General features: G+C 33.5%; 1 protein-coding gene across 3 annotated transcripts in view; it reads left to right on the forward strand.

Moving 5' to 3' along the window:
* Hira (histone cell cycle regulator-like protein) overlaps positions 1-25706 on the forward strand; it is a 429854-nt gene that overhangs the window by 86932 nt on the left and 317216 nt on the right. For all 3 annotated transcript variants that reach the window (XM_090400974.1, XM_090400975.1, XM_090400976.1), the window contains 2 exons: positions 7471-7553; positions 22954-23031. In XM_090400974.1, the coding sequence (XP_090257100.1) occupies positions 7471-7553; positions 22954-23031 (161 nt within the window). The remainder of the gene's footprint in view (positions 1-7470; positions 7554-22953; positions 23032-25706) is intronic.

Below are 25706 nucleotides of genomic sequence, written 5' to 3' on the forward strand. Positions count from 1 at the left end.
CCTGTAGTTTGGAGGGCAGAAATGTAATCCAGCTGGGTACCCTTTTAATAAAGATACTGGAATAAAGATTAAATAATCTGGAAACCTTGCTTATAATGACCAGGCAACAGATTTCTGTTAAGTATGTTGGTGGTCTTCATCAGGTAATCAGATAATGAATTCACATTGAATCAAATCCATGTCCTATTGTTTGGACAACAGAAAGGTAATCAAACAAAGCTCATTGGATTGTATTTCTGAACTATAGATTTGTAATCCAACTAAATGGTAGAATTGTTGAAGAGCCTTCAGTCCCATTCAACAATTCTATATATATATTTTTTTTAATGAAGATCCTTTATTATGCATAAAATTAATTGATTTCACAGTTAATTTTATAATCACTGTTCCATTAACTTTGGTGGTATTTGATTTGGTATTTGAATTCTGAAGAAATATCATGTTTCTTCTTCTTTGGGAGATCACTTAGGCTGTCAAAAGGCAGTGCAAAATTCTTGCATAGATATTGCTCAGCTAGTTTAAAATATAATGTGTATGAACAAAACAATGGACAAATCCAAAGTTTGCTTACTGTTCATACATGAACTGTAGAATAATTTTGTAGATTAGTCCATCATGGATTGTCTATCACTCAGACCCTTTTACCAGGTTCCTAACATATTTGGTTCTCTACCTTCCACAGAAAGAAGAAAATCATTTTACATTTGTCATTGTTGATAAGCTTTCGCAGCCTCTGTAACTCACTCAGTATCAAGGATATCCTGATATTAGGTTCAAATCCAATCTAGGTCATGAAGAACCTTTATCAGGATTTTTCAGATGAAGGTGAGGTAGCTTGTCCAATCCCCCCCCGAAACTGATTTTTTATCTTACAAAACAAACTGAAAAAAAAATACATACAGTTAACCCATATAATACATGGGTCTTGTGTAGCCTTAAGTGTTGTGCTTGTAATTCAAACCTTACCCAGACAAGCTTTCTTGTTTCTAATGAAAAGGAAGGACCACAGAAAGTTTTGTATCATTCGTAACAACATATCATATTAGTCACAAAAAATTTTTCAGTGCACTTGTCATCCAATCTGTCATGATGAAAGAAACCTTGATTGTGGTCGTTTCTTTCCATCAGAACTGCTTCTCCAAATCTGTTAACTACTTTGCATCTAAAAGATTAAGCTATGGTTAAGAGACTATCGGGTTAGTCTTCTTTGAGTTCTTGAGTAAAGCTATTAAATTAGTGATCTCAAGTGTAGCAGAAGATAGAATTAAAGAGTGGAATTTGTCTTTCTCCAGCTTTGTTTTTTTCTTTGCTCATCAGAAATAATAGCACATAAAAGGGAACTTACAGTGTTGCATGGATTTGGTCCATTGTTCCAATGAGACTCTTTTTGTTCCAGATTATGACTTTATGACATTGATGCCTTTCTTGCCAAGTACACCTGAAATTAGAATTGTGGAAAGTACATTTTTATGGAAAGAATATTTGTGAAGCATGCTGAGAAAGGAGTTGGTTAGATGCATAAAGAAAGGAACATATTTAGGTATTGGAGATTGTTTTATTAGAACATGAGTAATTTAAAAGAAAAAAAGAACTAGGCCTAGGTACCTCAGGACCATTAAAAAGAGGTTACTCTCAGTCACTACCTTTTAAATTAGTTGATATTAAGCATCCGGAACTTTGTGGTAACTCTTCTGATTGGTTATAGCAGCAGTTAAATGTATACAAGTTTGTGGTCATGGATATTTTGTAGTTCAGCCTGCCACTTCTGCTATATTTTTACTGGTTAATTAAATTTAATATTACAGATATATTTTGCAAATAATATTAATCAGAATGAGAGTCTTTTATTGCTACACATGATTATATTTGCATGCAGGCACACATGACAGTGCACTTTTTGAGTTATAGCAAGTGTATGTGTGCCTTTGCAATTTCTACAGCTGATTGTACTTTTGGTTAAAATGTTTCTATATGTATATTCCTCATAGTAGAAAATAGAAGAAAAGAAAATTTGACAAGAATATTATATTAAAGAGAGTAGACAGAAAAGCACTGTTTTCTGAAGTCCACGCTAATTTTGTATGTCTGATTTATGTTTCTTTGCATAAAGAATAAAAATGTATTTTAATGTGAAGTACTTGAAATCTTCCTGCCATTTGACTTTTTGAATGAAAGTAAATTAATGAAATAAAAATCCTTTCTCTCTTTTTTTTTTTTCCTTCATTTGCTTCATGTGAATACAGCCAGGGACCTGCCACTAGGTACCACACAGGGATTGTAACACATCAGGATGCTTCTTGAATGGCTAGAAAATCATACTCCCATTTACTTTCTCAGATTGTGCTGGGATGTAACCCAAGTAGAGCGACATGCAGAAGGCACTGTTGAGGCCATGTGTGAATAGGAGACTTGGCACTTCCTATCTTGGAAATGTGTTTTCCTTTTATCCTCCTCCCATTGCAAAAAATGCATGCCCCTGTCCTGTAAAATTTTTTGCTATCACTGATAGTGAAGATGTCATTAATAATAACTAACATAAGATCAGAAAACATAATCCACAAAAAAAATGCAACTAAAAATCATAAATTGCAACAAAACTCCATGCAAGAAAAAAAAAAAAATCTTCACAATCGACATTCATGCTGCTAATACAAACATAAAGATGAGCACTGCCATATGTATATGACATCTATTTGTTATCTCTCCCTAAACCTGAATTATCAGCCTCTGCAACCACTATCTATCTGAAATATCCAAAGTACACTTTACATGACTCTTTCCACATAAGATAGGTACTTGTGCTTTTGTCAGATTAAGCAATGAGATGATCTCCGACTGAAAATTTCTGTACTGCACTTTGTTGCATTCATTTGCTATTTTTGTTGCTCTCGGTATTCTGATAATCACTCGTCTCCCTTTGATGATTTATCTCTGGAGTTTTTTTTTTTTTTTTTTCCAGTGTAATTACTCCAACAGTGAGATAATCTTTCTAGGAGACTCGGTGTTCAGTAATTGAAATTGACCTTCCTTCTCTAACTCCACTGATCATACTGGAAGAAAAGTTGAAGTATTTGTTGTTAGCAATGATTTTAATGTAAATTGTTCATCTACCTACCAGGGTAATCCTCATAATTTCCTGCAACAATCTAGACCATTTCTTAACAGCTTACCTTCCTAATATAGTGCATCCTGAAATATGTCAGCGCTGTTTCTTAGTAATTATTGATCTTAATCTCATCCATGTTTTCATTACTACAGAAGAACCTTCACACTTATTATTATTGTGTTCCGTTGACAGTAGCGACAATGTCCTTTAGAAAGACTTGGATTCGTATTCTGTCTAGAATGCAAAAAATCTTTGACTTTTCAGACTTTTCATGAAGGGGGAATTAGCCAGTCATATATGGAAGTGACAGGATGTTTCATCCTGCAAAACAGGCAGAGGAACAAGCATTTAACAGACAGTACCTGGCCTTATAGTTCTAATTCAACACAACCTTCCTTTGATATGCTAGTACCAATACAGATAGCATCATAATTTCGTTCTGTAAAAATAATCATAATTTAAAATTATGAATATTTTTACAATTGTTTATGTTAGTATATTATTAGTTTTAGTTTTGTAACACGTATATCGGCACTTGTGATGTACTGTTTTTGATATTGTTGTCAAAATGAAATGCAAACCATTTGAAATTGATGTACTTACTAGATTCTGATAATTATGTTATTTTTACTCCTTTCTAATGTAATTTAAAATTGGTAATGTTAAGATATTTGTTGTGTTTTGAAAAGACATTCTTATTATACTTAGTTTCTCGTTTACCATTTATATGGAGTGTGTGTATACTATCCAAGGAGATTGATGGGTGATTGACAGCTGACAAATAGAGTATTTGTCACTTAAAAATAAGTGTTACGTAAGTGAATAAGTAACACTTAAAAATAAGTGTTACATGACAGTCAGGAGAATATTAATAGGAGATTCCGAAAAGGAATCTCAGAACTGCGAGTCTTTAACCTGGAGGAGTTGAGACTGCCAACAAGTATTTAGCAAATAAAAGAAGATATTGCAGTCGAGGTTCTAATTGAATGTTTGAGGAAACACTAAATGGAAAGTTTCAGCTTCTGTCTCAAGGATGCGGGTGATGTTGATTTATCGGAATGAGTGATGTACTTAAAGGAATTTTAAAAAAAGATCCCGTGAAAGTGAAGAGGTAGTTTTATATTTTCGAAAAGGGCCTAACAAAGAAACTGACTCTGAACAATGTCGTTGTATAAATAAGGTGTTTAGTCTGGTAGATGATTAAGTATATGTTAAACACCAGTTATAGAATGAGTCAGAGAATGAATGATTTTATTTTTTTTAGATAAGAAAATCTATAAAGTGTAGACTTATTTTTGAAGGCAAAATTAACTACAATTAATTTTGTAGTTATTTATGTAATTTTATTTAAAGTGTAAATGTACAAATTAAGTAGATATTGAATCCAACATTATTTCAAAGCCGAATATATAGAAACTACAAGAGTTTCCTGCCGAATATAGAACCTATAAAAGTTTCAGCGGATCCAAGCGTAAGCAACCTTTCAGGACAGGGGCAACTCGTGGCAAAGGTGGCGTAAGTTCTGATCACTTTCCTTAGTATTCTCCATAGTGCAAAGCACATTTCCTTGCGGACATGTATGATGCTATGCATTAAGGGAAGGGGTCACTACCTAGACTGGTTTCGACCTTTGTTGAGGTCTCATCAGTGGGAGCCAGACCCAGATGTAAAATACCCAGGGTGAAGTGATATCCACGTAATTTGTACATTATATACACTTTAAATAAAATTACATAAATAACTACAAAATTAATTGTTAATTTTGCCTTCAAAAATAAGTCTACACTTTACAGATTTCCCATTTAATTTGTATAATTTTGCATCACCAAAGTGAAGCCTCTTGGCTCTTTATTTCAGTGTATATAATGTTTTAGTTTCATTAAATAAATATATTTTTTATTTGGTCTTGAGTCAGTGATATTCCCGATTCTAAAAGAAATAGTTAAGTCATTGCACCAATTGGAATTGAACCCTTGTGTAATTAATAAGCACTCAGTGTAAAACACTCTCTTTACACTTCCTCCTATCCTATCAGTTAAATTACAGTTTCCATTCTCTTGATCCAGACACCTGTTCAGATATTCTAATTGTAGAATTAGGTAGAACAATTTTATCTATAGTGTGCATGCTTGAAGCCGTTGTGATAATAATATATGTAGAAAGTTTATTACCTTCGGTATAATATTGACTTGTACTACTTTACGGGTCACCTAGACTTGCAGGTGCAAACTTGAATTATCTGTCTGTTTGCTTACTTGGGAAATGAAGTAAAACTAGGTTTAAAATAGCTTGGCATCTTTAACATATATATATATATATATATATATAAAATAAAAAATGAGTTCGCTGTGCAAAAATGCCATTAAAGCATGTTTTTTTAAAATGTGTATCAACATTTCCTTATTACTGGATTAAACTCAGAATAGATATATAATATAAATATCTGAATCACTTCATATTATTATTATTTTTTATAAATGAATTTTGCATTTCATTTGAAGTAGCGAATGTTATGAAGATGAATGTCCAAAATCTAATAACTTTAATTGAATGTATTTTTAATTTTTAATTATATTTTTAAGTGTTTTAAAACTGCATAATACATTTAGCTGAGTATAAGCCACTTAAAAGTTTATGCTCTTTGTTACTGCTAGCTGAATGCACTTGAAATGAAAGAAAGCCAGAGCTGAAAAGGAAAACTATGTTTAGATTTTTTTTTTTTTTTTTGTAAGATGTTTCTTACCTAAAAGCTGTAGTGGTGGAACAGATGTAGTCCTTGTGTTCTGCAATTCAGATATTGGCTGTGTTACCTGTTTGGCCATAACAGCTTGCACCTGCAAGGAACCTGGTAAATAAATACCTGCCAGATCTAGTGAGTGTTGCTGGTTTTAGGTTGAGCAGATAATAAATGCTAATTTTGTGTGTAGTCTGTAGGTGGTTGTAATGCATTTTTTTTAGTATTTTTATTAGTTTTTCTGATATACCCCAGGTATATGGTGTGGTGATAGATTTGGTGTAGCCTATTCTTGAGATGGGGATGTTTTGGAGTTTTAATATTTTTTTTGAATTTAGTGGGGATTGTAGCCATTGGTTAAGAAAGGTGTTGAGAATGTGGTCAAGTTCAGTAGTGAGGGCACTGTTATCAGAACTAAAATTAATTTTTTTTCATTACATAGGGTTTTTATAATTCCATATTACTTGGAGGGGAGAGGTATGATGCAATTCTCAGTGAATGTATCTGCCAGTGTGCTTTGTACACTGAGAAAGCCAGTAATCCATTAGGCTGGTATGTAATCAAATTGTCCAGAAAGGGGAGGCTGTTGTTTTCATTTTCTAAGGGGAACTGGATCCTTTGGATGCTGGTTGTTTAGATGTGTGAAGATAATATTGAGATCAAGAGTCTATGACCAAATGGAGAACAACATATGTAGCCAAACAGTAAATTTATGTGGAGCTGAGTTTAAGGCTTTCTCTTTGAAGGTCTCCATGACATAATTAAGAGGGGGGGGTATAGAGCCCATGGTTGTTTCCCACCCCCTGTTTGTTTGTTTGTAGAATTTTCCTTGCCATACAAGATAGCCAGAGTTCACGATGAACTTAATGAGGGATGAGATATTGGGAGAAAATCAGATTGAATGAGGTTCTAATGAAGTGTCAAGTGGGACATTGGCGAATAGAGAGAGAGGAAACATCAAAACTGGCCATTATTATCAGTGTGTTGAAGTGTAAGGTTTTGTGTATGGACTTTAAATTGAGCTGAGTTTTTTGTGTAAAGGAGTGTCACCGGTATACTGAGTGAGTACCTTGGCTAATTTGTATGTGGGTGAATCATTGCATTCACAATAGGGCATAATGACACATTTTGGTAGGCTATATATCTGAGAAGGAGGAAGAGATCTAGAATTGTATGGTTTAAGTTGGTTTATAATTTCAACAATCCAGGTGACCTTTTTTTTAAAGAGCCTGTGAAGTGTTCCAGTTTGTGCATTGTTTGGATCATGGTCTCTAAGTGAAGGGAGTGAACTTAAAGAGGAATATGCACCTATGTAGTCATGGTGGTTTAGGAGTACTCTATAGGATTACTGATAAATCAGACTTGCATAGATACACTGTTATGCTAAGAGAAATTTACTGTAACAAATTATTCAATATAATGAATTTTTCTGTAGTCCATTAACTTAAACAGTAGAATCTTACAACAGATCACTATCATTTGGACTTTGCAAGGAAGAGGCCATACTTTTTTCTATGTAATTTTCCATACTCTTAAAAATTATTATATATAAGTGCATGTGTATGTATTTATATGTGCGTGTGTGTATACATACATACATATATATATATGTGTATATTTTTTGTTTCAGAGATAATTACTGTTTTAAAAGGTCATACTGGTCTAGTAAAAGGGGTGTCGTGGGATCCCGTAGGGAAATATATAGCTTCTCAGGTATGTATTATAGTGAATAGGTCTTCTTCAAAACAAAAATAATGTTTACCTTTGTATTATTTATTTGGTCTGTATAGATGATCTCAGCACTTCTGTGACTTGTAGTGGGGAGAAGGAAGACACAGACACTTTAAATAAAATAATCCCTTTATTAAATTTATTTAGAATGGAACACAATTTCAGGTATGAAAATATCAGCTCATAGCAAACAACAACAGTTAGCACAACAAAAGTGGGTGTGTGTGCACACACACACACAAGTACACCACCAATTTTATGGTAATAGATGTTCTGGCACTTTCTTTAGTTCAGACAAAATTATGAAAACACTTGAAATTCCTATGGCTATCTGACAATCACTGGACTGCCGCAGATGACATTGCTTGTGCACATGCTAATTATTTATATCTGTATTTGATGGTCTCTTGATTTTGAATAATTCTTAGTTTATTTTGCTTACATTTAACCCTATCTAGGACTTTTGAGATAGGTATGTCCATATCCACTTACATATGTCCATATCCACTTAACTGCATAATTTATACTAATGTATTCAATTTGATCACTTAATCAACATTTAAAACATTTCATATTTAATTTTCTAGTGGTCCATGGTGCTTTAGAGACATGAAAGACATAATTAGTGGATAAGGGTTGTACGGATGAATTATTATTATATGACCTCCGTTGGTCCAGAAATCAGCTAATCTGGCAAGGCTCTGGAATCAAGGGTGCCAGAAAATTGGTGTGTAAGCAAATCTTACACTGTAGAGTAGTAAGAGGCATAAAAATTGAAAACCTGATTTTAGTATATAATATTTTGGATACTGCATGTCATCCTTCCTTGGATCTGGGACTCCTGCAAGAACTGCCAACTCCTGTTGCTTCCAATGAGTTCTAAACTGGTTGTTCAGTGGCTCATTGATGTAGCCTTTTTCTGATGTAAATATTGCTTGATTGTTAGTCCTGATATTTATATTCTTCTTAGTTTGTAGGAATTCTTTGCCTTCCAGAAATGCTTTTGTTAATCTCAGTATTATTACAGCAGTTGTCTAGTTACCGAGTCTAGCCATAAATACTGTTACAATTTGAACAGTGCATAAACCTTTATCAGTAAATAATTTGCAGATTTCAGCATATACAAGCCTTTATCAGTAAATCATTTACAGATTTCAACACATACAAACCACATGTATAACATGCATATAGCAGCTCAATGATCAAAATATTTCCCTTTTCTTTCATGCATGCCTGAAGTTTGTGAGGCTACATACTGATGGCTGCACACAAATCTAGTGGAAACACTGGTGTTACACCTGAGAATATAGTATTCTCAGCTATCATGGTGTAACATGAAGAATAAATATCATAAATTAAAACCCCTGCATAAAAAAAATGAATTATTTAATGGAAAGTTTCTTGCATCCAGTAATATGTATAAAACGTAAGGGTTGTTGTTAAAGTAACTGATAAAGGAAGGAATGTATTAATATTGTAATATGGTTTAAAATAAGGAATTCTAACTAAATAAGTAGCTAACAAAGGAAAGTATAGATTAATATTGTAATATGATTAAAAATGAGAGAGTTAAGTAAATAAGTAGGAAGGAGTGAGTCATAAAATACGTTATGTGAGAGATTAAGTTATTAAGTAGAATTCATAGAAAAAGTTTGAAAGGGGATTAAGTCAGGCTAGCACAAGAAATGCAAAGCTATCGCTTAGGGCCGATCCCCGGATTGAAACATTTAGAACGGGCTTGCCGATCAAATGACGTTTGGCGAGAAAACGTCACCCTAATTGGTCGATGATAAAAAAAAAACAAGTAGGAGGAGAAAGGAAGTAAGAAAAGGTGCCATTAGGGGAGCAGCTATAAAATGGTTGGTAACCCATGGGGGAGGACTCTTTTTGGATAGTCGCTTTTGGCCTTGGAGTTTGGTTTTCGTTCCGGTGGAGTTCACGGGGTTTTCCTGAGTGGCGACAGGAGTGATATCTCCTCATCACAACACGGAAACGAAAGTGAGCGGGATTTCGATTCCCGTTTTCTCAAGTAGGAAGCAAAGAAAAAATTGCCATAGAGTCCTAGAAAAGGAGGGATCTTCTTCGTTTTGACGCTAGTGATAACTACGCAAAGCAGAAAACTGTAAAGAGATTGATGTCCTCGTTGCTGATAGTAGAGCAAATATATGTGTGTTAAAGTATTCCAGAGTTACGAGAAGTTATACCAGAGGTTTGTTTGGAAAAGAATAAAGGCCCATACGAAGAGCTCAAGAAAGGTACTGTAAATCATAATCTATGTTAGCTAGAAATTTGTCTGTGAAAAGAATCGTGATTCCAATACAGAACTGTTGAAGTTATACTAGGACTTTAGTATATGATAGAATGTGTTATGTGTAGATTGACTAGTGTTAAAGATTTGTGAATGATTAAGAGTCCTAAGGTATTTTTGCATGTCTATTATATTGCACAAGATATTTAAATGACATAATTGTGTGTTAGTGCAAATAACGGTATAACAGAATAGTGTGAATTAAGTAATTACGTATCCTAAGAATTGAATGCCTAATGTAATGTATAAAGTAATTGAAATGTCACAAGTATGTGTTAGCAGTGAATGATTTGTTAATCTACTTCAGTATGAATAATCAGATAGTGTGAATTGATCTAATTTGTTCACATCAGGTGAATTTATGAATTAATGTGTATGGCGGCATAATCACAAATAGCCATATTGCTTGTAATGATTTAATATTAGTCTATAAGTATTTTAGTTTAGTATTTGAATTGTACCATGTTTAGAAACTTAATAAACCTTTTGTTCAATGATAAAAGAGTTGTCTGATGTTGCTAATCCAATGCACCGCTTAAAAATCATCGTACCTAATCACGCGGGAAAATTTAATGTTGAGGAAAGAGATTAAGAGTCACGACTGCAATAATATTTAAATACTAAGAGATATATTCGAGATTGACTTTCTCCCTATTTATGACAACATAAATGGTGCAGTTGATAACCACTTGAAAATATTGTACTTTAGTCACGTGGATAATTTAAGTTGAGAATCGAGTTAAGTGTCACGACTGCAATAGTTACACTTTCAGATATATTTGAGTTCTTTCTCCTTGTTTATGTATGTAATATCCTAAACTAAATATCCCAAAAGGTGCAGTATAAATACAAATATTAGGGGTACTACGGGGAGCAATAACTTAGATATTGGTATAAGTTTTGGTAAAATCTCGGGCATAGAAGTTAGAAGAATATAGATAAAAGGAGCTTGTAAGATTAGAGTAGAAATCGAAAAATGGGACACAACACTGGCACTGCTCTCTCTCTCTCCAAATCCACCTTCAGGCTGTTGATGCTGGGGTGTTGTTTCTTGCAGGCTATTCTCTCAAGCTCTAACCACAATTTGAAGCCCAACTGATTCAAATCAGGACTTCTAGATGGCCAATCAGATGGTGATATTTGTTTGAGCACATTGACCTCCCACCATTGTTGTGTGGTCCTTGCCTTGTGTGCAGGGTCTGAGTCCTATTTGGAAAGTCCACTGCCTACCGTGAAACAAGGTGTTGTCCAGGGACTGTATCACAGGTTTAAGCATGGTGTCTTGATACACTTTGGAGGTTTTGGTCCCCTTTCTCGCAGAAATGTGACTCGGGTAACAACCCCCCCCAGCAAACCATCTGACCTTTATAAATCCTGGGTGCTATGGCACATGCTGTGTGACCATCCAGGGCATATACTCAATCATTAAAGGGTTAAAGGACTCTTCAATGGTGAAATCTTATCTGTGAAGAGGATATCTCTGTGTCTGTTGTTCATGTACTGCTGGAGAAATGCCTTTGATTTTATCACCCTCTGGTTCATAAGTTGTGGTGTTAGGAAGTTTCAGTAGAACGACGATAGGCTCTCACCCTTAGTCATCAGTTAGTACACATTACATCATTCTCTGTGAAACGTTCATCTCCTGCGACATCACTCTCTAAATTCTCAGAGGATTACGACAGAGGCATGCTTTCACAGCCAAAGAACAGGTCATGCCTGCATTCCAACATTGTGAAGTGCTATTACAGCTACACAGTTCGCATAATCTCCCTACTGCAAGTTAACCTATACAGCTTGACAAAGGGTTAAAGGACCCTTTGTCGAGCTGTAACCTATACAGCTCGACTACTGATGAACTACTCTCTCTCTACTGATGAACATGCAGATGTTGGCTGTGCACAGTACCACTAACAGAACCGGACTTGCACAATTCTGTAGGCACCACAGGGGGAGGGTGTGGAAGTTGTAACAGTATTTATGGCAAGACTGTTTAATTGGCACACTATTCAAAATATATTGCTAATGTCTAAATCAGTGCTATTATTCTGGAATATATTTTATTTATTAATTTTTATATGTTAGACTCATACACTAGAGGTGGATTGGACAACCTAGTATGTTATCACCATGTAGGTTTAGTAGTTGTTTTCAAGAATTTTTTTCAAAACAACTTAGACAAATCTGCTGATTAGTACAGCAGACAAATATTATAGTGGGTGTCAGAGAATATTCTGTATTTTTTTTTTTTTTTTTTTGGTATTAACAAATAATTTTTTTTAATTCTAAAGATTCTAATTTTTTAATTTGAAAACAAAATGACATTCCTATTAACAAATCATGACGTTTTTGGTTTGATTCTTAGGATAATCTAAGCATCAAATCAAATATTTTTTGCTGTCTTGTCATATTGTGCAAATCTATATATTGTTGCTATATCATTATATTGTTAATGTGTCACTACTGTTCGTTCATGTAGCAAGCTGCTAGCATGTGGCTGAATGGATAGTATATCTACTCTCCAACTAACAGGCTGTAGGTTTGAATTTCACCATTGACATGAATTGGATGTTTATGAATGTCTTTCAGTGGAATATTAATTTCATTGCCTGGTGAGAGACCATTATCCTGCTTATTGAAGACCTCAAGTGGTTTGAAAATGTGCATTGTGGTCATTTTATGTAAATTCAAAATAGTGCGATATAAAAAATATTAATAAAGTCTCACTTTATGTGCCAAATTTAAAATAATGGAAACCACCAAAAAATTTTTAAAATTTAGCAAGAAATCATGTATTTCAAAAATGGTGGGCTGTTGAATGTGTTATACTCTTTTCACATGGCTGTAAGAGACTAACTGGTAAGTAGAAATACTCATTCCTTGTTGGTATCATGTGTTTACACTGTTGTTTTAGATGCATTAGAAATTCTGCAAGTGATTTTCTGATTATTGTGCTGTTATTGTAAACATTCACTGTTGTTGTTATTCAGATTCTTCTTTTATATCCCAGAAGTGTCGAGTAGTGGTGGTGCTGGTGATAAAAAATGCACTTGAAAATGAGTAAATTTTGAACAGAAGTTGGATGTTATAAAATGCTATGAAGAATGCCAAACTGTCTGTGGTATACCAAGGTGGTTTATTAACTTATTCTTTTCAGTTAACAAGATATATCAAAACTGGAATATTGTTATAAAAATTAAGTTAGGAATTCAATAAAGTATAGCATGGTATTGCATGGGTGTAACAGTTATGTTTAAAATGTTTTGCAAGCCCTATGCAATTCTGCATTATAACTGAAACTTATATCTTAAAGAGAAAAGGGCCCACAAACTTTACATGGGATATCAAGAACATATGCATCGCACAAGATTTCTTCCTATATCTTCTCTTGAAGATCACAGAATTTGACTAGAACACACAGACAAAAGCAGTTAACTTCATACTTATCAAGCACAATTTCTTCCTCTCTCAACATTGAAATATTATTAGCTCATACCTGTTTTTCTTTGGGGGGGGGAATTGTGCAACCTTTCTTGAGTAAAAGAATATTTCTTCTTTAACATAACATTTCTTTTTCTATTTCTTTGGAAAACAAAGTTAATTTTAAAGTTCCCTTTTCTTTCTCTCCTCACCCTCCTTTTTTTTTGAAACATCTTCCTTAACCTTAAGCGCACACACAAAAAAAAGTTCACCTCTTTCATGTTTAAAATTTAACTACAACAAGTTTGCTGCTTAATGTATCAAAAGTATCACTTTTTTTGTACACTCCAACTTATCTTCTTTGAAAGAAATTCATCCATTAATTTTGGGAGAATGTTTGTTTCTCTCATACTGCTCTTTTGACAACATCCATTTCTTTAAACCGTATTTCTTCCTTAAACTTCCAACTTTCAGAACCTGTTCTGTTCTAATCAGCAGCTGTTCTTATCTCTCATTTCTCTGTTTTTCTCTTACCACTATATCAACATCCTATTTGGAAATGCAAACTTTGCACAAGCACACTATTGCAAGGCATACATGGCATTGAAATAAAAACAAAATCATTGCTTGTTTTGTAAATAAGACTGCAGTTTTTTACTAGCCTGAAGAAAGTTCAATATTTTATTTTCTCGAGTTTTTTTTTTAAGTTGTACACAAACATTTCTTTCATACAAAACATTATTAAAGACATTTCTCATTATAAGAAATAATGCATTATTATTATACATTTAGTGAAATATTTACATATATATGTATCCTTCAGGTACAGATATATATATATATATATATATCTACCTTCTGATAATCTTTTGTGGCAACACTATCTCACAAAACAAGTTTTCAGTATAATCAAGGGGTAATCTTTTATCATTAATTTTTCTTGTTTACTTTCAATTTTTGCTGCAGATAATTTAATTTTAAGCATGCCTAATTTCTAAAATTAGGAAATCTTAAATAGTACCCTGTAAAAATTTAAGTTCTGGTGAAAATTGGAGATGATGTCCTATGCTTCCGTGGTACAGATATAATAAAACTAAAATCTATCCTTTCCTTTTTATTTAATTGTTATTATTTTTTCTAAATTGACTGTTGCTAAAAATTAAAAAAAAAAATATAAGGATAATCTGATATCACTGAGTAGCAGATATCCTACAAAACAACTGCCACGATTTGCTGTGCTGTTAATTTAGTGAGGGGGGGAGGAGAGCAAGCGCTTGATGGTCTATAAAATATTAGAGATCATACTGCTGAGAAAGTAAAAGCAGGTATACCTGGAAGTTCACAGAAATCATGTATGACCAGACATTGATAATGGAAAAAGATGCTGTTGCTGCTGCAAGATCAACAGTGATATAATGTGCCTAAGCCAAGCTATTGCCTGTACTAAGGCACGAAGTATTTTTGATGACAAATTGTGATGTAATGTAATAAGAAATGAAGACATTAATTAATAAAATGTGTAAATGGTTGCAAATGTATGTGCTGCAAGAATGTAATCCTCTCCAACTTCTCATTTATTCCTACAAGCAAATTATTCAGTCTTCAGGAATGCATTCCTTACATAAAATGTATCTGCATTGCATCATGTTTGTTCTCCAGAGCAGAGTTTTTGAATTATTTAACTCTTAGCCTACCTACAGTACTAAAGCTGACTTTGGGTAGGCTAAAGTTTTTAAAACTTTAGCCTACCCAAAGTATTCACAGGTTATGTGAATCCTTTTGAGAGTAGGATTCACATAACCTCTTCCTGTGGTTAGGTTAGTTGCTCTCATTGTACAAACATCTAGTCATAAAGATACTTCAAGAAATACATTTATTATGTGTTTATGTTAGGGTAAAATTTGGATGAAAACAAGAATATAATTTTATAATTTCTTCTTCATCATCAAATTCTTGATATATATATACCATCAGTGGGTGTTGCAGGTTATTATGAGAAAACACTTGTTTTTGCTAACTTCCTCTTTTTCTATTAAAGCAAACAATACCATCTTTGCTTAGCTCCCCCCCCCTCCCCACACACTCCTAAATACTAATAATGTCAAGTTCCTTTTTAACCTTATTCTTACAAGCAAATTATTCTTCAATTATCCAAAGTCTTCAGGAATGCATTCCTCACATAAAATGCATCTGCAATGCATTATTTTTGATATAGTTCTGCTATTGATGCAATTTCTTCACTCTCCTAATTTTTCTCAGAAAATCATTTCTGTAGTCTGCAGTCTTTGATCAAGTGTTTTATTTTTAACCTAGTTCTCAGATCCATAGGTTAAAATTGGTTTGAACACTCTTGTACCCTACTAGTTTAGTGTTTTGACTATTTTCCCTCGATATTAGCTAGCTTGTTTGACCAAGTGGTTAGTATATCTGCTGGACAGCAAATATGCTAACCACACCATCAAGGTGTGGGTTCGAATCCTACTGTGGGCATGGATATTTGTTGATTGCCTTTAGGTGGCAAATGAACTTCATTGCCTGGTGAGGCTGCTTCCTGCTTACTGGAGGCCTGAAATGGCTTGAAAACATTCCTTGTTTGGTCTCTAGAGCAGGATTTCCAGACTATGTAAGAAATAATAAATCCACAAATGCATAAAATTTAAAATAATAATAATAATAATAATCCTTAGCCCACCCACATTTTAAGTGCACTGTATGTTTACAAAAAAATTCATGATTTGGAGGCATGTAAAAAAATATTGGCTTGAAAACATTCCTTGTTTGGTCTATAGAACAAGATTTCCAGACTATGTAAAAAATAATAAATTCACAAAATACATAAAATTAAAAAAAAAAAAAAAAAAAATAATAATCCTTCGCCCACCCATGTTGCAAATGCGCTATAAGTTTATAAAAAAAAAAAAAATAATAATTCATGATTTGGAAGCATGTAAAGAAATATTCAGTTGACTCCCTACCATACTGTTATATCTTCGTTTATCTTTATTTAATTTTTTCTTAAGAGTGCCTAGGAATGCTTCCTTTTCGGACACTGGCAAATTTATTTTTTATTGCTGCTAGAGTCCTATAATATGAGCTTATTCAAATTCAGGGAATATTCCTAGGTTAATTGGCATTCATTCTAATATACACTAAATAGATACTGGTACTAATTGCAATCGTGGCCAATAATCTATTACTCAAATACTTTCATTAAGTTCCCTCCTGCTGTGGTTCTAAATTTTTCCAAGTGGTAATTTGAATTCTCGAAATCAGGCATGAGTCAGGCATATATACAACAAAACATGTTTATTGGAACAAATTACACTCACAACTATAATTGGAATAGGATACTAGGCTTTTCAAAATCTCTTGCTAAGTTAGTTACTCACTGCTAATTGAACAAAACACTCACAGATCAAATTGCTAATCACACACAAACTATAAAACATTAAAACTAGCTAACTATGTTATTCTAAATCAAACTCTTATTGCATGCTACATTTAAAGACATTTCACAACCCGTTACTATTCTGGCATAGATCATTTACAAAATTACAAATTCATATATAATCTCAGTCACGTGCAGCTAAAATTTCACTCCTGACATTCCTTTGTTCAGCAGAATTACTCTATCTCAAAATACAAATCCTTATTATAGTCCACTATGAATTGTCCACTTAATATAATCTAACATTAAATTCTGATTTTCATAATAAATTTATTACAACAGTTATTCAATTTAGTTAGAGAATATTTTACTGTACAGTCTGAAGTAAAGAGCTGAATTGAATATCTCCAATTTTGTTGTCAGGCCTAATGCCACAGTTGCATATCTAAGTTGCTCTTATGCTAGAGTCTCACCATTCCTCCCATCAGATCTAGTTCCCTACCAGATACGTTCAAGTGCAGGCTGACCCTGTTATATAAATCCAATCTTCCCTATTCCTCACTCCATACATCCAACAACTCGCAGCCAGTCCTTGTATACAGCCTGTGTATCGAATTGTTTACCATCACAGCCCTTCTTAATTTAATCCTGCATATCTACAGTATTCGGAATTATAATACTATCATATTTACACCAACTATAATGTATTGAATAGCTTTTCATTCATTTTACCATATGCCTTTTTCCTGATCTACAAAACTCAGAGTTTTGTTATATTCTCATTGGTCTCAACTATTTGTCTTAAAGTGAAAATCTAATCTTGACAACCACTTTTTGACAGCCTGAATTCAACTTGTTCTTCCACAATTTTTCTTAGCCTCTTTTTAAGTATGTTTGCATAAATTTTAACTGAAACACTCAGTAAGGAAATTCCCTATAATTCTCACAATCAATTTTATTTCCCTTTTTATAGATGGATGCTATGCTCAATCATCTGGAATTCAATTCTCCGACTGACTTTTGGATTACTGCAGGTGCACCAACTGTGAAACTTTTATTCTTCCATGTTTCAGCATTTCTTGTTGAATGGATGGTTCAAATATCTTCTCCAGCTGCCTTTCCATATTTGAAGCTTTTGATGGCTTTTCCATCTTTAGTATTGATTTGCATTCCCTGATTGCATTCTTCTTAAATGTTTCCTACTATTTTTCAATCACTTCTTGTTTCAATTAGCAATTTTTCAAAGTAATTACTCTAGACATCAAGAATATCTTCAGTTTTCACACTTTTTACTAGCCTCTGGAACATTTTGCCACCTTTCTGATATATATATATATATATTTTTTTTTTCTATATTCTTGCCAAAGTCTTCCCATGACATCTCTTTAGCTGCTTTTACACAGTGCAGACTTGCACTTGGATGCAGCCTGAGCACCCCTTCACGTGTATTTTTCTCTATTTGCTCAGATCACACCGTTATTTACTTACTAGCAACCTTTGATGTGCTTTCTACTTTTTTATGACTGCCTCTTAAAATTCCTATCCACCATCGAGTTCTGATTTTTATATTCTTGCAGACAACTTCACCACATCCTTCCTGATTGAATCATTCTTTGTGTTCTTCAAAGATAGTCACTGAGTTTCCATGGTTTGATTCTTGTTTTCAGACTAATTTTTTCTTGAATAACATTTTTCATTTTAAAATTTTCTTGTACACTTTTCAATACAGTATTCAAATTTATCCTGCTCAAAACTATGGTGAGAGCCTCTGCTACTAATGGCTCACCCAAAAAGTTAAGCAAGTTTGAGCGCAGTTAGTAGTTGGAAGGAGTTCAATCGTTCGATGCTCTTGGCACACACTCTCCCTCAATGAGTTCTTGGACTCCCTGGAGGTGTCACATAATGATAATACTTGTGTCCTGAGCCAGAATGAAGACATCACTAATAGCAGTCACTGAGACTTTCTTATTTATTGTGTTTTCTTTCCTTATGAATTTGCCCATCTTTGGAATATGGTGTTAGTGATGACTATTCTGTCTCTGAACAGAAATCCAAAATGAATTTCTGGAAATGGAAATCTTTTATAGCTTTGTTCTTTTCTCTAAATTTTCCCCAAGCATTTCTGTATGTCTATTATTTATTTCATATAATTTCTTGTCAGGTTTATTGTACTTCACATCTGGCAGAATTACTGCCAATAATCATAATCTGAAACTATAGTTTCAATGATATTTTCATTCATAAATTCAGAAATTTATTCACAAATTTTAATGTCCTACAGAGCAGATTATTTCCTCTCTTCATCTACTGCAATTATAGTGCATTTTCTAGACATTGTAGACATGAATTAGGAGATTGGATCCATCACATGCATTTTGTTACCAGAATTTGTCCCTGTAGATTTCTTTTTATGAGAGTAAAGGTGCTGATGTACCAGATTTTGTTGGTAAATGATCCCTACTTATGATTCTTTACACTGGACATGCTACAAAGTACCTCATGACAGATCAGGTATTATCTCTATTTGTCGGATCACCAGGGGCACATGTGAAAGATAAAATATATAAAAGACTGAAAGATGCCTGAAAACTAATTCTGTCTGTTTATGAAAAATGATTTTGTTTTATTAATTCAGCTAGGCTGTATTATTCAACTTATCTGCAATGTAGCTATCAAAAATCTTAATGATTTATATTATTATCTAACAGTATGCTATAAAACTAGTAACAAAAATTTGAATATTAGCAATATACTCATGAATGAGTATGATTATCGAATGGAATCTCTTAGTTCAGAGATATACGATCTGATCAAAATATCTGGACATCCCTTCGTAATAGCAGTATACATTCATGGCTAAGTATAAAAGGAAGAACACAATCCTGCAGTCTTCATATTCAGACATTAACAATAAAATGGATTGTATTGACTCGGTGACTTGACTCTATTATAAGTTGCCACCTTCGCATCAACTCAGTTCAGGAAATTTCTGTCCTTTAGCAATTATCCCGATCAACTATAAGTGATGTTATTGTAAAGTGGAAATACCTGAACGCAACAGCTGCACATTCATGACCTGGTAGGCCACATAAAATCAGAGTGCGGGACTACCAAGTAACAGTTCCTCTCTGTGATTTTATGTGGCCCTCTAGTTGTAGAAAAATATGTAGAAAATCTTTCTACAACTGTCTCTGATCTAGAATATTTTAACAGTAAGGTGATACACCTTTTGATTACTTATATATGGAAAATATATGATATCTGCATTAATTTGACCATAGTATGTTCCTTGGTTTAGCACCTTCTGAAGAAAATAAAAGGTTGAAACCGGTCTGGTTAGTGACCCTTCACTTAATGCATAGCAATCTAAAAAAAAATTGTGCTGTGCATCATGGGATGCTAAAGCAGTCAATCCTGGTAGAAAGGCTTATACATTGGCCATTCCCTAAATAAATAATTTCTTTAACATGTGATGAATAGCTAACATATAAGCCTTTCTACCATAATCCACAGAGACTCAATAGCATTCAAGGCACAGCAGTATGGTAAGTTGAAATTGAAGCTTTCCAGACAAGTTGAACAGATTAGCCTTTGCTCTTTTATCTGATCAGATTGACACAATTCGTGTTCCACTAGTCAACCAACAATGCTATCCATATGCTGGAAGAGGAGCTCACCACTATGCTAACCTCTGGATGATCCTTTCAGACATCTCCTACATTTCAGCAGCCAAAGAATTTCAGGAAATAAAGAGCTGATTCCTTTTTGGTCATATTCATACCCAAACCTACAGAAGAAATTATGATCCAAATAGAAGGTATTTTCAGCCTTCCTACTCTTATAGCTAGCAACATCAGACTGCACATAGCCACTGTTCTTACTCAAGCAAAATCAATAAAAAGTGACCTTTCTTGCATGGAATATGAAGCATTACTAGAATTGAAGAACAACAAAAGAATAGTAATTATGAAAGCAGATGAAGGGACTGCCACAGTAGTTTTTTTTTTTTTTCTTAAGGATCACTTAACCTATCTTTCTTTAAACGATGATCCAAACAGTATACAAATCATATTACTTCGCAGGCTCCTTAAAGTCACCTTCTGACATGTTAAAATTACAAGCAAACTCAAATCATGCAATTCTAGATACCTTCCTTCTTCTCAGATATATAGCCTACCAGAATGTGCCAGTATCCCCTATTTTGAATGCATTGATTCACCCATGTACAAATTAGCCAAACATTTAGCCAAATCACTCTACCAATATACGGTTGATACTCCTTCACACACAAAAAAACTCAGCCCACTTTAAAGCCAGTACAGAAAACCTTACACTTCAACATACTGATATGATGGCCAGTTTTGATGACTCCTCTCTACTTGCTGATGTCCCACTTCAAGACACTTCACTAGAACTTCATTCAAGCTGATTTCCTCCCGATATATCATCCTTCTTTAAGTCTGCTGTAACTGGCTATATCATATGGTAAGGAAATTTCTACAAACAAACAGAGGGGACAACCATCCCCCCCTCCTCCAAACATTGTCACGGAAACCTTCAAAGTGAAAGCTTTAAACTCAGCTACACATAAATTCACTGTTTGGCTACATATATGTGTTCTCCATTTGACCACAGATCCTTGATGCTCTTAACATTTTTTTTAACACATCTAAAGAACCAACCATGGATTATTGGCTGATTACAACAGCCAGGAATTAATAAAACATAAAATCAGCCTAACGGATTACTGGTTTTCTCAGTGTACAGAAAACAAAGCTCACTGACAGTCACATCATCCCTCTCCCTCCCAGCAATAAGGAATTATAAAAATCCTATGTAATGGGGAAAAATTAATTTTAATTCCAATAACAGTGCCCTCACTACTGAACTTGACTGCATTCTCAACACCTTTATTACCAATGGCTGCAATCCCCACGTCCAGAACAGGCTACACCAAATTTATCACCACACCATATACCTGGGTTATATCAGAAAAACCAACAAAAATACTAAAAAAATACATTACAACCACCTACAGACCACATAGAAATTGGCATTGCTTATCTCCTCCACGAAAGACCAACTATATTCACCATACCTGCTAGGTGTTCACTAGGCTTCTTGCATTTGCAAGCTGTTATGGTCATATAGACAATACAGCCAATATCCAAATTGTAGAACACAAGGACTATATCCAGTTTTGGATATAGTCCTAAATTTGGAGAGCATTCATCTGCAACGAAGACTTTCTATTTTCCCATTATGGGAGCACCATTTAAGACTTTAGGCTTAACCTAGGTTGCCATGCTTCAACCTCATTTACACACTGCACAGTAATTACTGGTGTGATATGTGCACACAGGCACTAACATACTGTGTTATGTTTCCTGATGGCAATTTGACTTAGCCAAAATATCAGAAGTATTAATTAAATTGATTATAATTAAAAATTAATTTGCATTGTAATTTCCCTAAATAATATAGTGATAAAGCAGTAGATGTGAAGTCAACAGCCTCTGTATAAAAGTAGTAAGCAAGCTTTGTTTACTTACACTTGATAAAGGATTAAACAAGAATATAATTTCTTGTTAAGTATAATTGACAAAATATTTGGCTGATCATTCATCTCAAGATTCAATAAGTTAAGAAAATCATAAAAAAATTGATATATAAATCAAGTACGGTAGTGAGGTAAGATATGCTTTTCTTCAAAAACTTTGTATTTCTCATACATGGAACCTGCTTTCTTCTTGTATAACTGATATCATCAGTTCAAAAATATATTCAAAAACTAGCACACGTTTAGCAGAAAATTTAATTTAAAAAATTTTAATTTTTTCCCTAAAAATATTTCACACAAAAACCTTTTTTTTTAGCATGAAGCTATTGACAAAACTTCTAAAACTTTCATGTGTTTGTTAACCTTTTTACTTTAAAAATTGTTTAGTAGAAAATATATTTTTTTGTGAAATTCAAGAAAAGTAGATTTATTTTATCAACATTGTTTATGCCAATATTGCCAAAATCATATTTCTCTGTAAATGTACTGATACACCAAACACATAATGGTGTTTAGTACCATCTCTTTATAAGATATTAACCATGTATATTTTAATAGATGTTACTGTTAAAAGTATTAAAATATTTTAAAAACTAATACAAAGATCTTTGTTACATTGGCTATTTGCTATTGAAGTGAACTTTGAAAATACTTAGCTTGGAATCTGGTCCAAAAATGTATTTTTTTAATCTTTGAAATTTTCATTTAGTCAGATGACAAGAGCTTGAGAGTATGGAGAACACATGATTGGCAAGAAGAAACTCTGATTACTGATCCATTTTTAGAAGTAAGATTAAATTTGTATAGAGAAATTATAAAAGTTTTGAAGTATATCATTCTTATATATGAAGTATATGAATTTATTATTCCATTCAATCCTCATTAAGTTTATTCATAGTAACCAAAGGAATAGTTCATATAGTTCAATTTCCTTGAGCACTATTATGAGGCTTTGTTACGAACTTTTTTTTTTGTTGGTTTGTTATTGTGAGTTCATTACAGTGGTGTTTGCTATATTTAGTGTTGACTGACAATGAAGCATCAAGATAGATGCTGTAAAAATTAAAATAAATGTACTTAGTGTAATGGTTAAGCTTTTTCGTGAGAATAGGCTTTCTGTACATAGAAATTAATTTCAGTTTCACCTATCACTGCTGACCTTTCAAATACAATTTTTTTTTCTCTCACAGGAATCTTTCTCTCTCTCTCGTCACATTATGTTAAAAGTACTAACAAACATTTTTCGCTTCCCACATTTTCTCTATCTTGACTGGAAGAAAATGTTAGTGAATACTTCCAGTAAGTATAGAAGTATTCTTCAGCATTGATTTTATTGTGCACTTGCTATGATGTAGTGAGCTTAAAATGGCATAGCCATTTTAAGCTCACTACATCATAAAATGCTGTTTCTATTAATTCATGTTTTTCTGTTGTCATCTGATATCTACACAGATTTAATAGGCACACATCTTTGCATCTCATATAAAGCCTTAATAGTAAATTGACTATTAATGCTTACCATCAACAGCCTTTTTTTTTTTTTCTGTGTGTACAAAGAGCACAAACAGTAACTTTTCCAGACATATTGTTGCATACATTGTGCAAACAAAGTGCTTACTGGAAAAGTGATTAGTTACAATACTTTTTGATCAGATTTTCTGGAATACACTTTCAGCAAGCACTTCTAGTGAATGCAGAGAAAAATGTAAGAAAGTGAAGCAACGTGTAAAAGCAACTAAACAAAGTCATGGGAAGACTTTGGTAAGAGTATAGAAGATAAATAGCAGAAAGGTGGCAAAATGTTCTAGAACTAGTGAAAAAGCTTAGAAATGGAGGAAAGAGTACTGTAAAAGGGATTAAGGATAGTGACATGAAAACTGAAGATATTCTCGATCCATCGAAAAGCCATCAGATACCTCATATATGGAAAGGCAGCTCGAACAAGATGATATTCACACAGCAATGTTCAAATATGGAGCATTATGCAATGCAGCTCTGTTAAACTATTATAATTCAGAAGTCCTGGTTAGAGGGTCAAATTCCAGATGATTAGAATAGAGCTCTCACAGTACCGATCTATAAAAAGGGAAATTAAAATGGAATGCAAGAAGTACCAAGGAATTTCCTCTGCTAAGTATTGTTTCTGGTAAAATTTTTTGCAAGCATATCTGTAAAGAGGCTAAGAAAAATTGTGGAAGGGAACTTTGAAAAAGAACAAGCTAAGTTTGGACTAAATATGAGTTGTCAGGAACAGATAGTTGAGAAATTGTAGAAACATAACAAAGATCTGTATTTCAGTTTTGTAAATTAAGAAAAGCATATGAAAATGTATCAAGAGAAAAGCTGTTTGAAATGCTACAATTATGTGATGTAAATGATACATTATATAAAGCATGTATAGTCTGTATTTGAGTTGTAAGTCAGCAGTCAGAATTAAGGAAGTACAGAAAAATCTGGTTTGATGGTAAATCAGTTGAGACAAGGGCATATATTATCTTCATTGTTATTCATCTTTATCGGTCACATTATGAAGGAAAGCCGGCCTGGTGTTGGCCAAGTTGTTATCGTATCCTCTCTCCAGCCAATAGGTTGCAGGTTGAATCCTGCTGTGGGCATGGATGTTTGAATAGTGTTTCTCAAACTTCAGATATCCGTGTGCCCCTTCTTAAATTTTCATCATTACCAAGTACCCTCTTATCAAAATACTACTACTACTACTACTAATAATAATAATAAATAAAAAGTATATTTCATTGTAAATGTCTATTTTATTTGAATTTAGATGTACATGTAAACAAAAAAAATGATTTATTTTTAATAGAACAAAATTTATAAAGATACCATAAATTATTACTTAATTTAAATAATTTATCATCAATGAGAAGATTACAATATCAACATTTTCTTGTTGCTTACTGCTACTTGATATCTGTTTTAACCAATATCCATACTTATGCATTTGAAAGCTAAAAAAATTACCGTATTTACTTGAATATAACTCACATTTGCATTTTTTCCAAAATTAAAGGAAAAAAATTGTGGTGCAAGATATACGAGGTGGGTCTAAAAAGTTCGGTGAATTGTATCAGAAAACAAACAAAACAGAAGATATAAACAAATTACCTTTATTGGCCTTCAAAACAATCGGCATCCTTCACAACACACTTTTGACAACATTTATAAAGCTTCTAGAAACTGTCAGCAAAGGCCTCTTTAGGAATCGATTGCAGAACCATTGTCACACATTCTTGGATTGCCGCCACGTCTGCAAAATGTGCCTTTCATGATGCTCTTCAGACGGGGAAACAGAAAGAAGTCCGCAGGTGCCAGATCAGTGGAGTACGATGGATGATCGAGAACAGGTATGCAGCTCCGTGAGCAAAGAATTGGCACACACGGATCCCACAGTGAGCAGACGCGTTATCATGCAGCAACATCCACTGTGCAACTCTGGCCGAACAC

The sequence above is a fragment of the Typopeltis vanoorti genome, chromosome 11 (assembly GCF_054136105.1).
Source record: "Typopeltis vanoorti isolate ZY-2024b chromosome 11, IOZ_Tvanoo_1.0, whole genome shotgun sequence".
NCBI lineage: Eukaryota > Metazoa > Arthropoda > Arachnida > Uropygi > Thelyphonidae > Typopeltis > Typopeltis vanoorti.